Source organism: Carettochelys insculpta, chromosome 1 (assembly GCF_033958435.1).
Source record: "Carettochelys insculpta isolate YL-2023 chromosome 1, ASM3395843v1, whole genome shotgun sequence".
NCBI classification, from domain to species: domain Eukaryota; kingdom Metazoa; phylum Chordata; order Testudines; family Carettochelyidae; genus Carettochelys; species Carettochelys insculpta.
The window spans coordinates 107516161-107529325 of NC_134137.1; the positions used below are offsets into that span (position 1 = coordinate 107516161).

The window sequence follows — 13165 nt, forward strand, 5'->3', positions numbered from 1 at the left end:
CCATTTTGTAAAGACCCTAAATGTGGTTGCTAGGATGAATGGGAGAACCCTTTACTGAAAGCAGTCAGTGCCCACCAGACACCACCTGAAAGATGGCTCGATGTCCAGGTATAAGTAAGTATCTTTCATATTTACAGCTGTGATGCACGTGTTCTTTTCCTGGGATTGTATAACTGATGTCAATAGAACCATATGGAAATATGTGCAAATAAAAACAAACCGACAGATCAAAAAAGGAGTTATGAGCCTTCCTTCTTTTAGGGTCACAGGAAATATCAAAATAAAGCCTATTTCCTTCATACTGAAGGGTAACTACTTGGATTCTCCAGTGGAGGAGTGACCTGTTCTCCTGATGGAGGATCCTCATGAGAATGACCTATGAAAAGAAGTGGAAAGGGTTTTTTGGGAAGAGATAGTGATACAAAAGTACTGTGTAGCCAGAATGGATAATATCTAACACCCATGTGTCCATTACAGTGGTTCTCAGCTTTTTTTCCATCTGCGGATTCCTTTGGAAATCTCAAATCGACATGTGAGCCCCTTTGGAAATCTATTGTCTGTATGAGTAGCTGAATTCTGTTCAGTTTTCAATCAAAGTCTTTCACTTACCCCTTGAATGTAGTACGCAGTCCTCCAGACATCTGAGGACCACACGTTGTAAACAGTTATAGAATAAAAGTGATAGGAGACCTCCAAACTACGCGTGGGCATCAATTAGGAAGTTTTCACTGGCAGTTCATAAATTAAGCATTCTATCAAAAAAAATTTTAGTCAGTGGGTGATGTTGAGATGATGATGCTGGATATGCAGGGTATTATGATTTTTATACCCCTCTGTATCCTATGAGGTAGTTAATAGAACTGGTGATGGCATAACTGTTGAATCATAGACTTGGTTTGCAGGGATGTTTGTGGTATTTTCTCTTTGTGGCAGGAATGGAGGGTTGTCCTCGAGTCCTTTTAGAAGTGCAAGTACTCCCACTTTTATAGTGGAAAAGATAGGCTTGTAATCTTCCTCTTCTTTAGGGTCAGAAAGAAGTTGTGGCTGCTCCCTTGGAGGGAGGCTTGGATAGACTCTCGAGTGGATTACACTGAATCTGTGTATTGTGTGTCTGAGCTTCTTGGTCCCCAGCATAGCAAGTGAGGGGGATCAAAGGAGGGTTGTTAAAGTCCCCATGCATGGTGAACATTGGTTCTAAGGTAGGTGTCTTAGTGAAGGCTGCATTACAGGAAGCTTTTGACTTGTTGTCTGGACTGTTGCCCTTGGAGAAGACGACAGTTACTCTGATCACGGATTTCCCAAAGATAAAAAAAGCTGGACTAGTTCCACTGGTGGTGCCAAGAGACCTACTGAAGAAAAGCAATACTTGGTAATGGAGGTACAGACTTTGCCCACAGCCCATTTACCTTGAAGGAGTTATGATTTCCCTAATGAAAGAAGGTCCCAGTAGTAGAGAAGATTGAGAAACAAGAAAAACAAAAATGTTTTGTGCTGCCCTGGAGTATGTGGGATAACATTGGAGGCAATGTAGAGCGGCTCTGTCCTGTTGACAAATCGGGTACTCATGATACTACTGTCTGTGGTTGAAGAGTCCAAAGGGATACATAATGACTCTTTTTTTTTTTTGTGGCTCAGTTAGTATTGCTAGCATTGGGGATGTCTGTTGGGCTGGTACTGACAGAGCTAGGCTAATGAGTGTTTTATTCATGGCTATTAGGCTTAGGATATTCTGAATTTCTGGAGATTAGGAGCAAAGATTTAGTTAACCTAGGCTGGGCCAGAGCCCTTTTCTTCAGAACAGACTTAGAACAGAATATACTCCCATGTGTAGGAAAGTTCTGAGGAGATCCTGATGGATCTGTGATTGTAGATTTCCGCACTCTTAACTCACATCTTGTAGCAGGAAGTGTGCTTCTCAGTGATGCATGATGTCATATAGAAGGGTTCGGCAATATGCAGCACACATGCCAAGACTAGCACATGAGTTGATTTTCCCTGGCACACAGGGAGCGCAGCCCTGCCCTTCCTCCCACCATGTTCGAGAAAGATTCCATGCTCTCCACCTCCAAGGGATGGGATGGGGGTGGCAGAGCCAATGGGAGGAGTGGAAGGTGTGAGGTGTGTGTGGAAGGGAGGGAAGCCTCGCTTTTCTCCCCACTTCCAGCAGCAGCAGGCATGAGCAAACAAGATGCTTCACTGCTGCAGCCACCCCGGCCCAGCTTGGAGTGTCCTGGGGTGCCGGGCAGAGGGCACAGTGGGGAATGGGGACCTTCTCCATCCAGCAGCAGTGGGCATGAGGGGAGAGAGTTGCTCTGCAACTGTGGCTGCCCCTGCCAAGCCTGGAGTGTCTGGAGTGCTGAGCAGGGGACAGAGAGGGCGGAGGGGGACACCCAGTAACAGGGAAAAGCAGGTAGGGATGTCAGCTCAGGGTCTGGAACAGGTCTCCGAGGGGACGCAGCATGAGTTTGGGGGATGGTTGGAGGGATGGGCCTGTGCCCAGGCTGCATGTGTGTGTGTGGACGCAGGTCTGTAATGGCCATCTCGCCAGCCCCAGAGCAGCCAGGAGAAGTTGGAGGCTGAGGGAGAGAGGGAGTCCACGTACAGACTCCATGCCTTGGCTAAATTCCAATTTGAGCAACTGCCACCGTCTAAAAGCTTGCCAAAAATTTCAGCTGGAAGCAGTATTCTTCACTTCCCTCTGCAAAATCTCACGTGCCCGAGATCTCAAGTGGGTCTTTGCCCACAAAAGCTTATGCTCCAAAATACGTTAGTCTATAAGCTGCCACAGGACTTCTTGTTTTTGAAGATACGGACTAACTTGGCTACTCCTCTGATACTAGATGTGTGTGTTGCTCCGTTATTGGCAGGTTTCCACATCAAAGAAGCCTGCATTTCAATGGCAATGATTAAGGGAATTCCTGTTTGTGGAACCTGGCCACAGAGAGGGATAACAACAAGATATTTGTATCAGCTTAGACAATGAACAATATGATTCTGCTGTGAGCTTCCTCACAGGAGTCCCAGAAGAATTCTGGCAACAGATGCAACAGCACATTAAGCATGTGAACATCTGCGCAGTAGTATCCTGTCTTGCTACATTCACAGTAAAACATATTCCCAGCACTCAAACCATATATAGAAGTCAAAAGGTCAAATTCTGGCACTACGCCTCAGAAAGATTGCTGGCCCCTGCCATACAGGGTGCAGGTTCCCTGGCCTAGGTCTGATTGGGCCCTTGTTAGCTTCTCCTTGAGGTACGTTTTAAGCCAAAATTTCCATGCCTCACAAGCGAGGCTAAGAAGTCGTAAGAAATATTGTGCCTGACAGACAAGTGCATTTCCTCGCAGCAGACAACACACTGTTGGTATTTGTCATAGAGTGTGGAGAGGACAGACTGTTTTCAAAGCTCATTGTGCTGGACACAGTCTCTTATCTGTACTGGGCTATGGGAAGGTGAGTGATTCCTAGGATGAGCAATCTAACATGCTCTACACTAAGATCTATTAAAAACTGCTTCCAAAGCTATTCTAAAACATAAACCTTTGAAATATTTGAAGGCTGCAGATCAAGGGGAGCAGAAGCATCAGAGGTACTGATTCAAACCACGTGACAACAACAATGAATTGGAGAGGTGGCTGGTTCACCCCACTGCTTATACTCTCAGTTTGAAACAAGGCAAACAAGTCAGGTACAGACCAATGGACATTCCTTGCAAGAATTCTCAGACTCTGGGCATGTGAAATACACACATGTCCACATAGACACTTGCATTTGAAGTATATACACCTATCCCTCAACTTACAAAAACTTTTGATTTACAAATTTTTGTTACAACAATGTAAATTTGTATTTTTCAATTTACAAACATATTTTTGCTACAAAGAAGAACCAGCCTGTGTCTGAGTGTCTGTTTCTTAACTAACAAACGTGGTGGAATACAGCAGTATGCATTGTGAGGCTGATTCATTTCCCTCAGCCACCCAACTCTTCCCAGTTGGTTCGCCTGCTTTGTTGTGTTTGCGTCATCTTGACTGTGAGTGATAATCTTCAAATATCTTTGTTATTTTTGATTATCAAGGGTCCTAGATGTAAAGAAGTTTCTTCACGAGCTATCACTAAGGCCAAGAAACCAAGGAAACCAATAACCGTGGCTTCCAAACTTGAAGTTATTAGAAGAATTGAGGAAGGCCAGCAATCAAAAGACAGATGTTTGGCAATGAACTTGAAGGCATCAACAGTGCGCATGATCTTTGTGCAGAAAGGAAACATAAAAGAAATGGCAGAAACATATGTTTGTGGAGCTAAAAAGTTGCATCAAACAACAAAGGGCAGGGATGCAATACTTTTAATACATTGGACTGACAGACATAATGAATGAATCATCATCATAAGGGAGAAAATCCTGTCTTTTTTGGTGGACCCAAAGAAGAAAGTTGAGGAAGAGAGGCAAATTGGGGCCACCAAAATAACATTCAAAGCAAGTCGCAGTTGGTTTGAGTGCTTTAAAGTGCATTCACATTATTAAAGTGCATTCATGGTCTGTATGTTACAGGCAAAGAAGCATCTGCTGATATTCAGGCAGCAAACATTTTCCCAGCCATGCTGCAATGAGTAATTGAAGATGGATATGCTCCAAAACAAATATTTAATGTTGATGAAATGGGGCTTTTCTGGAGAAGAATGCCTTCTCGTATCTTTATTTCAAGGGATAAAACAAAAGCAACAGGTTTCAAGGCCTTGAAGGATCAACTTATGTTAATTCTTCGTGGAAATTTGAAAGGAGATGTGAAACTGAAGCCTCCCCTTGTTTACTATTTTGATAATCCAAGGGTGCTTAAAGGCTTAAACAAGGCATCATTACCTGTGGTCTATCATTCTAATCAAAAGCCATGGAAGACAAAGCAGGTTTTTGCTGATTACCTAACAGGCTACATTTCATCGTTCATCTCAAAATATTGTACTGAAAATAATCTGGATAATAAATGTTTGTTGATCCTCAGTAATGTTCCTGGTTACACTATGAATGTTAAAGACCATGGGGATCACATCTGAGTGGTTTTTTTGCTCTCAAATATCACTTCCATCCTTCAGCCAATGGTCAAGGTGTCATTGCTACATTTAAAGCTTATCTGCAACTGGTGGTGAGGTCTCTCATATCTGCATCAGACAGAGAAGACAAACCAACAATTAAGCAGTTGTGGAAGAACTACAATGTCAAGATGGCTATAGAAAATATCATAGCTGTATGGAATAAAATTACTCAAAGTATCCTGTATGGTGTCTGGAAAAAGCTATTGTTGAAATACGTTCATGATAGTCATGGTTTTGAGGGTGAAGTGAAAGACGTTAAAATTCTATCGTGCAACTGGCAACTCAAGCATGATTCAATGAGGTAGACACAGCTGATGTTCAAGACCCATTATTGTCACAGTGAAGAACTGACTAATGATGAATTAATTCAGATGGATGCAGAAAGGTTATCATAAAAGGAGGAGGAAGAATTGGATGAACTACAAAAAATGCTGGACACTAAAGCATTCAAAATTCTTCAGTGTATTGGAGGCAGCTACACAAAATTCTCAATGGCAATGACCCAAACTCAGAACATAGCTCAGCATGCAAGTGACAAATTCATGAAGCTATTGGACGCTATGGCTACGTCTACACGTGAAGCCTACATCGAAGTAGCTTATTTCGATGTAGCAACATCGAAATAGGCTATTTCGATGAATAACATCTACACGTCCTCCAGGGCTGGCAACGTCGATGTTCAACTTCAACGTTGCGCAGCACCACATCGAAATAGGCGCTGCGAGGGAACGTCTACACGCCAAAGTAGCACACATCGAAATAAGGGTGCCAGGAACAGCTGCAGACAGGGTCACAGGGCGGACTCAACAGCAAGCCGCTCCCTTAAAGGGCCCCTCCCAGACACAGTTGCACTAAATAACACAAGATCCACAGAGCCGACAACTGGTTGCAGACCCTGTGCCTGCAGCATGGATCCCCAGCTGCAGCAGCAGCAGCCAGAAGCCCTGGGCTAAGGGCTGCTGCCCACGGTGACCATAGAGCCCCGCAGGGGCTGGAGAGAGAGCGTCTCTCAACCCCTCAGCTGATGGCCGCCATGGCGGACCCCGCTATTTCGAAGTTGCGGGACGCGCAATGACTACACGGTCCCTACTTCGACATTGAACGTCGAAGTAGGGCGCTATCCCCATCTCCTGATGAGGATAGCGACTTCGACGTCTCGCCGCCTAACGTCAAAGTTAACTTCGAAATAGCGCCCGACGCGTGTAGCCGTGACAGGCGCTATTTCGAAGTTAGTGCCGCTACTTCGAAGTAGCGTGCACGTGTAGACACGGCTTATCAGCAACTGTACGACAGGAAAAAGAAGGCTGTAGTGCAAAACTTTAATTCTATCATTTTTTTCCAATGTTCAGTCTCATCACATCTTCCTAAATACTCATTGCCATCAGCTGATACGTAGCCCTCCACCTTAAAAGCTGAAGGTAAAACCCCAATTAAGGAGGTTAAAGTCACTACAGAGCTGTTTCTGATGATGACGCAGATGATTCCATGGAACTCACATCAACATCACCTTCTTCACCACAATCTAAGAACTGACTGGTGGTAATAAATGTCATAAAAAAGCTATAAAGTAGCACTTTTCTAATTTTTATGATTGTATAGTATTGTAACATGGGAAGAATATTGGGTGATTTTTCTGGGGAGTCAGGATACGGTGAGAAATTTTTACATTGAAATTAACAGGAATTTCATTTTTGATTTATGAATTTTCTCCTTTCAAACAGTGTTCATGGAAAAATTATGTTAGTAGATGGAGGGATAGGTGTACTTAATTGACATACGAAGACTCATGCACAGAGCACATTTTGATCATCACATCTATAAATACAAAACTGTTTAGTTATCACTGAGTCAATGGCCCTGCACAAGTAGTGCAAATGACAAAGCATAATCTGTAATGGAGCAAGGCAGGAAGGCCTTTCAGAAAGGCTACTGCACCTCTCTCCAAACTGCTGCTGCTTCCTGACTTCTCTCCACTATGGCATTCAGACAAGCTCTAGGAAGCAAATGGACATTAGGATGGACACAGTTTTCCTGTTCAAGAGAGTCTAGCTGACTTGCCCTAGTGAGGTGAAATAGGAAAGGGCAAAACTGGAAAGTTCAGTATTTTGAATAAGCTGAATATTTTCATTCAGAAATAAAACATCATTAAGTATGTTTCCCAAACCATTGGAAAAGCAATCTCTAGCAACAGAAGTTGGTCTAATAAAAGGTATTACCTCACCCCCTTTATTCTCTACTCTCCTATGACTGACATTGCCATAACACTGCATTCAGGAAAAAAAAAAAACGCAGTAAAAGGCATCTTTATTCTGGGTTGTAACTGCATCTTTACTTTCAGTGGTTCTGGTTCCAACTGGGACACAGAAGAGGTGGTGACATCAAAGGGAGTATTCAGCACCATTTTAAAGATTCCAATCTACCAATCTATTAAGAGCTTCAGCAAGTGACAAAAGTAAGTCTCCAACCTAACTTCCCCAATTAATGTGTAAATAATAATATTCTATAATGTTGCACATAAAACTAACTAGCGGTCTTCTAAATTTTGCTTGATCATGTCATTCTTTGAATCAACATGAAACATCTGAATGTCTCTCTGTAGATTTAAGCAAATTCAAATACACAACTTTTATGAAAAGCTAAGCAAACTCACTCTGTGATTGTGAAAAAATCCATAAGTTCAGATGTTGAAGCCTTGTTCCAATATGTAAACAAAGCATCTAGAAAAAAGAAAAATTTAAATAAATCAAAAGTAATTAATATTAATATGAGAATTTTGTACCATTGGCTCTCAACGCTAAGGTTATGATAATTCAGGCAGGCCAGAAAAGGGCTTTCCGGAATCATACAATTGTCACCATTTTCTGTGGAATTTAAAATTTCCTTTGAATCTAATGTTGTATTTCAAATATAGTTTTCTGAATGAATATTACTCCAGTACATATTTATTCACTATACAGCATACTACTGAATTAAGTTGTAGAGGTGTAAATATTATACATGTGTAAAATAAAACAATTGTTTAGTGTGCAATTCCTAGAAAAACAACTTTTGAAATGATAAAAAGCCACCCATTTGCAGGTTTCTTGTTAAGCGTTTTACACAAGGCATTTTCATTGTACATTTTAAAATATAAATATATACATCACATACAGAGTTTAAGATCAGAGTGAATCACTAAAGGAATATTTTTGTTTTATTTTATTCTTTGTAATTACAGTGAGTAAAATAATATCAAATAATTATATGGTGTACTGCATGTAAAAAGTGTAATGAATATTAAATATATAACTAACATTTTTGTGTCTCATTCCTGACATTGCAATACGTGAGATTTTGAAAGCACAGCTTGCACAAATATTTCCCAATACATAGATCTAATATGTGCTGAAATTAAGTACCTACCTTTACTTTACTTGGAAGAAAGAACTGACAAAAATTAAAATTTGCATAATATTAGTTCTCAGTCCCTTTGACTTAATCATACCAAAGAAATCTGATGTATGGTCATAGAAGAAACTGTTTAGAAGGTTCATGAGTTACAGGCAGAAAAATATTCTGTCCTTCAGATTTTAAAGAGCATGTGCATTTTAAGCTACACTTCAGCAACTGTTGTAGACCTCATTCTGAGTCACTATCGTAATGAAGCTTTTTTTTTTTCTCATAAAAGCTTATGCTCCAAAATATCTGTCTATAAGCTGCCACAGGACTTCCCTCTGATACTATGAATTAATGTTAGTTTCATACCATCCTTGAAAACTATACTGATACTCAGATTTCTGATAACTGTACTAGCTCTCTCATCAATATTTTATACTATGTATACAAAGTTTCTAGTGCTACAAAATACTTTACAGAGCTTCATAAAAATTTAAGACAGTTTATTCACCAAAACACACTGTTTTGTAAAAGCTATTTACAAATTCTGGGCAAATAGTTTCAATTGAAATTTAACCTCCTCTTTCCAATAGATGCTCTAATTTACAATTTTTAAAACGGTAAAAATATACCCAAAAAGTAAATAAATTACTCAGGTCTCAAAAGTCCTATGTCAGAGCTCCAAACATTGGACCATTCTTTTTCTCCAATCCTCAATGCAAGTCACACATTTGTTTACTCAGATCTTCAATTAAGTATATCGTGTTAAAGGGAATAAACCACATTTACAAGTTTTCCAGTGGGACTTAATCACTCAAGTACATCAGCTCACACATGAAAGGTTTAAGAATATATATCACAGCCATTATTGAAAATAATTTGAAGGACTCTAAATATATAAATCAACCCCTCCATTTCTTAAATGTACATTTAACAGAATTGTTTACCTACCATCAGACATGCTTTTTAAAATATGAAGGAAACACATGAGTAGACTTTTGATTTCTGTTTGGTCGAATTTGTCACTTCGAACTACAGAACCTCCTGAAGTGCCACAGTGCTGGTTCTGAAAATAAACAGGATTAAATTTGAATGAAACATTTTCTTAAAGCATTAAAAATGTAACAATTTTGAACTGCCTTATTAACTTCCTTGAAAAAAAGGTGATATCAGAATGAAGGCAAGATCAAAATTGATATAAAGATATATTTTAGTAATCCATCTAACTGCACACAAACTAAGCCAAATTAAGTTCATTCATGTTCAATATTTTATCCTTTTTTTGCATGCATTTTTCCTCTTCAAGGAAAAAGGGCTACTTATCAATAAGGGCAATTTATGATTACACGTTGGTATCTACACCTGTGGGAAATGCATGTGACACTGGTGCCAAGTTGGAACTCTCTGGAAAAGAGCTGTTGGAGTGTAAACATACATATGAACACTCTCCTGCGGAGCACGTTTGTAATGAGGTCACAAGGAACTGTGGCCCTAATTCATTTTTTCCCCATAAAAAAAATCATACCTGAGAACCCCAGAAGAAAGGGATGTGTATGGAAAACATGTAATACAAGTGTTCTTGGAGAACCAGTTACTGATAAATAACTTTCATTTCTCCAGCAACTACTTGTATAATCCACTTAGTTAACAACAGCAGCAGCAGCAAACCTTGAAGGAAGTGTACTTAAAAGGAACTTCTAAGCTATGCATCAAGTTTAGTTACCAAACTAAGAAAAGAGCAATGTGTGTTCATATGCACTGTGTTTCAAGCAGCAGATCTCTTTTTCTGGGGGAGAAGCCTTTCCTTGACAGCCTCTCGATCCAGGTGGAAAGTATTAAAAAAAACACCCCACGCTTATAATCATTTCGCATATTTAATTTTCTCCTTTAAGGCCTTCTGAGTCAAGATGGTCTTTCCTCCTGGATTTATCCCTAAATGGCATAAACAGGTAATCTGAGGTTTTGCCTTACATGTAGAGCGCGGCAGCTGCACAAGTGCTTCGTGAAGACAATACCTCAGGGCTGTAAAGCGGGTGAATTGAGTGAGGTGCAGGGCTGAGGGGGTGCAGGACGCTGTTCAGGGTGCCTGAAGCATACCCGCCACCCGAGGCAAGTGGCTTATTTGCCTCACCCGTTACGATGCCTCAGGCTGCTCTGGGTCATGGGACCACACAGCAGGTCACAGTGAGGAGAGAGGAATGGGCCCTGGCCAGGGGCAAGCATGAGATGTGACAGTAGCCTGAGCCCTGCACTCACTCAGAGCCTCTGCAGGGCAGTCAAGTGTCACTCATCTGTGTGCTGGCCTCCACCCGTGGGCACTGAGCGCAGAGAACCACAGTTGTGGGGCACCCCTCCCGCCACTCTGCACATGCACCCTACCACACAGTGGGACAAGTGCATGGCGGCAGCAGTGGTGGTGGCCTGTCACTGCTGTTTCCCTAGTGCAGCTCCTGTGGCCCAGTGCAGCAGCTTCATCGCCGCTCCATCAGTGGTGGCCCTGGTTGGTCACCAGAATATACAGGCTGGGGGTGGGAATGGTGTAGCCAGACAGAATCCCCCTGCTCTACTCCATCTTGCCTGCCCCTCTTAGGTGCCTCAGAGCACACAGCACAAAGAGACAGCACAATCTTGGAATGTTTTGAGAGCACACTGTCTGGTGCCTCACAAACACAGATGTGCTATGTCAGCAAGACCCTGGACTGAAGAATACAGATAAGGGGGCTAACAGGCTAGCCGTCAGCCTCGGGGCTTCAAGCTGCCCTTGGCTGGCATCAATAGTTGATCCCCCACACTTGGTCCCAGGAGGAGAACTGTACTCCTCGTGTGAAAGTTTGCCCTGTTTCCATAAATTTAGTTCTCTCTGTCCTTACAAGTGTAACTGCCCTGCAAGCGCTGGCGTCACAAAGACGAACCAGTACAATTGGTACCTTGAGATAAGGAAGAACCTACGTGCCCCAAGGGTATAAAGAGGGGCCCGGCAGACTACTCTAATTGAGCTCCAGTTTCCCATTCCTGCCGGTCGGGTAAGGTTATTGCCCCCTGAGGATCTAGGGGACCCCCTTCCTCGTACAGTTCTTCCCGAGGGATTCAGTGAACAACCTTGGCTACGCCGGAGTCGAAGGACACAGGGGTGAGAATTATACCTGCAATGTTTTTTTTTTTTGTGCACACTTAATAGTAAGAGCTCTTTAGTCTGACGCATCTGGTCCTCAAATGGGTAACTTTCTCTAATTGACATGTCATTTGTATCATGGTACTATAGTAGCTAAGCAAATAGAGCAATAACAGTGTAACCATTAAGATTTATCTAACTTTTCCTGCAACTGTAACCATTAAGATTTTTCATTTCTGCTTTGTAATAAGTAGTAACCATTTTTAAGCTTCAGCCTGACTCCTTCTAGGTGCTGTAACCTGGCCAAACACAAACAAAGAACCTTAGCCGGTTTGGCTATATTCAGCCTGGTTAGTGGTAAGGTGCAGTAACAGCTGGGCACTGAGTCGTGCTGCCTCCACAGAGCAGACTCTTCGGGCACCCGTACCCGGCCATCAGCTGACAGATGGGGGTGCCCGGCTCTGGGGAAGGCATTAAAGAAGGAACCTAGGGGTGCCTGGAGGGTGCAGAGCACCACTCACACTCTGTCCCTGCCTCTGCACACAGTGCCACTTCCACACATCCTGGCCCCGAACACAGTGCCACCACATGCACCATGCCCCTGCCAACAGTGCCACCCACCTTCCCAACACCTGTGCAGAGCACTACACACCAGCCCTGGTGCACGACACCACTTACACTTCCTGTTCATGCATACACACACACACACACACACACACACACCCCCCCTCCAGAACACCCTGCCCTTGTGCACAGCACCACACTCACCCCTGCCCCTGTGCATATTTCCACTGCCACCAGCACACGCTTTACACAGAATTAGCAGTGCTTGCATACACACGTACACTGCCCCTACACACAGCGCCTCCACATACACCTGTCCTGACACACAGTGCTACCAGCACACCTGGTCCATGCCCATCACTCCACCTCCTCACACCCTGCCCTTGCTCACGGCCCCACTTCCATACACCCTTCTCCTGCACACACAGGACCACCAGCATTTACATACACTTGCCTCTTGGTACAGCAGCAGCACCACCACTCACACCCTGCATGTGTACACACTTCACTACCTCCACACACCCTCTCCCAACACCACCAGCATCTACACACACATGCTGCCTATAGGCACATCACCATCACACTCACACTGCTTGCACACTACCCAGCACTTCCACACATACCCTTGGCCCTACACACAGCACCTCCTCTCACATTACTATCTTGGCTTTGCACCCAATGCCACCAGCACACCCACCTACCCCCTGCTCTTCCCTGTGGTCTTGCCACAGCCCACTGCAAGCGACTGCTAGGAGCATGGGACACACTGAGGCAGGAGAGATGGGCATGCAGTGGGTCCACCACACACAGCCTCCCCCACAAGTGTGCCCAAGGGAAACCAGACACAGCCCCCACCCCAGCCAGCATAAGCAGTGTGTTGTTTTTGTGTTGTGTATCTTCCCCTTTTCTACAAAATAACTACTATGAATATATGAGGGGGCGCAATTTTATATTCTTGACTCAGGTGTAAGATTAGCTAGTTAGGGCACTGCAATAGCTACACTGATGGCAGAGCTGCTCCTT

General features: G+C 43.1%; 1 protein-coding gene across 4 annotated transcripts in view; it reads right to left on the reverse strand.

Moving 5' to 3' along the window:
- DOCK9 (dedicator of cytokinesis 9) overlaps positions 1-13165 on the reverse strand; it is a 278961-nt gene that overhangs the window by 67080 nt on the left and 198716 nt on the right. For all 4 annotated transcript variants that reach the window (XM_074989534.1, XM_074989526.1, XM_074989505.1 and 1 more), the window contains exons 35-36: positions 9418-9532; positions 7742-7808 (exon numbers count right to left, since the gene is read on the reverse strand). In XM_074989534.1, coding sequence (XP_074845635.1) covers positions 7742-7808; positions 9418-9532 — 182 coding nt within the window. The remainder of the gene's footprint in view (positions 1-7741; positions 7809-9417; positions 9533-13165) is intronic.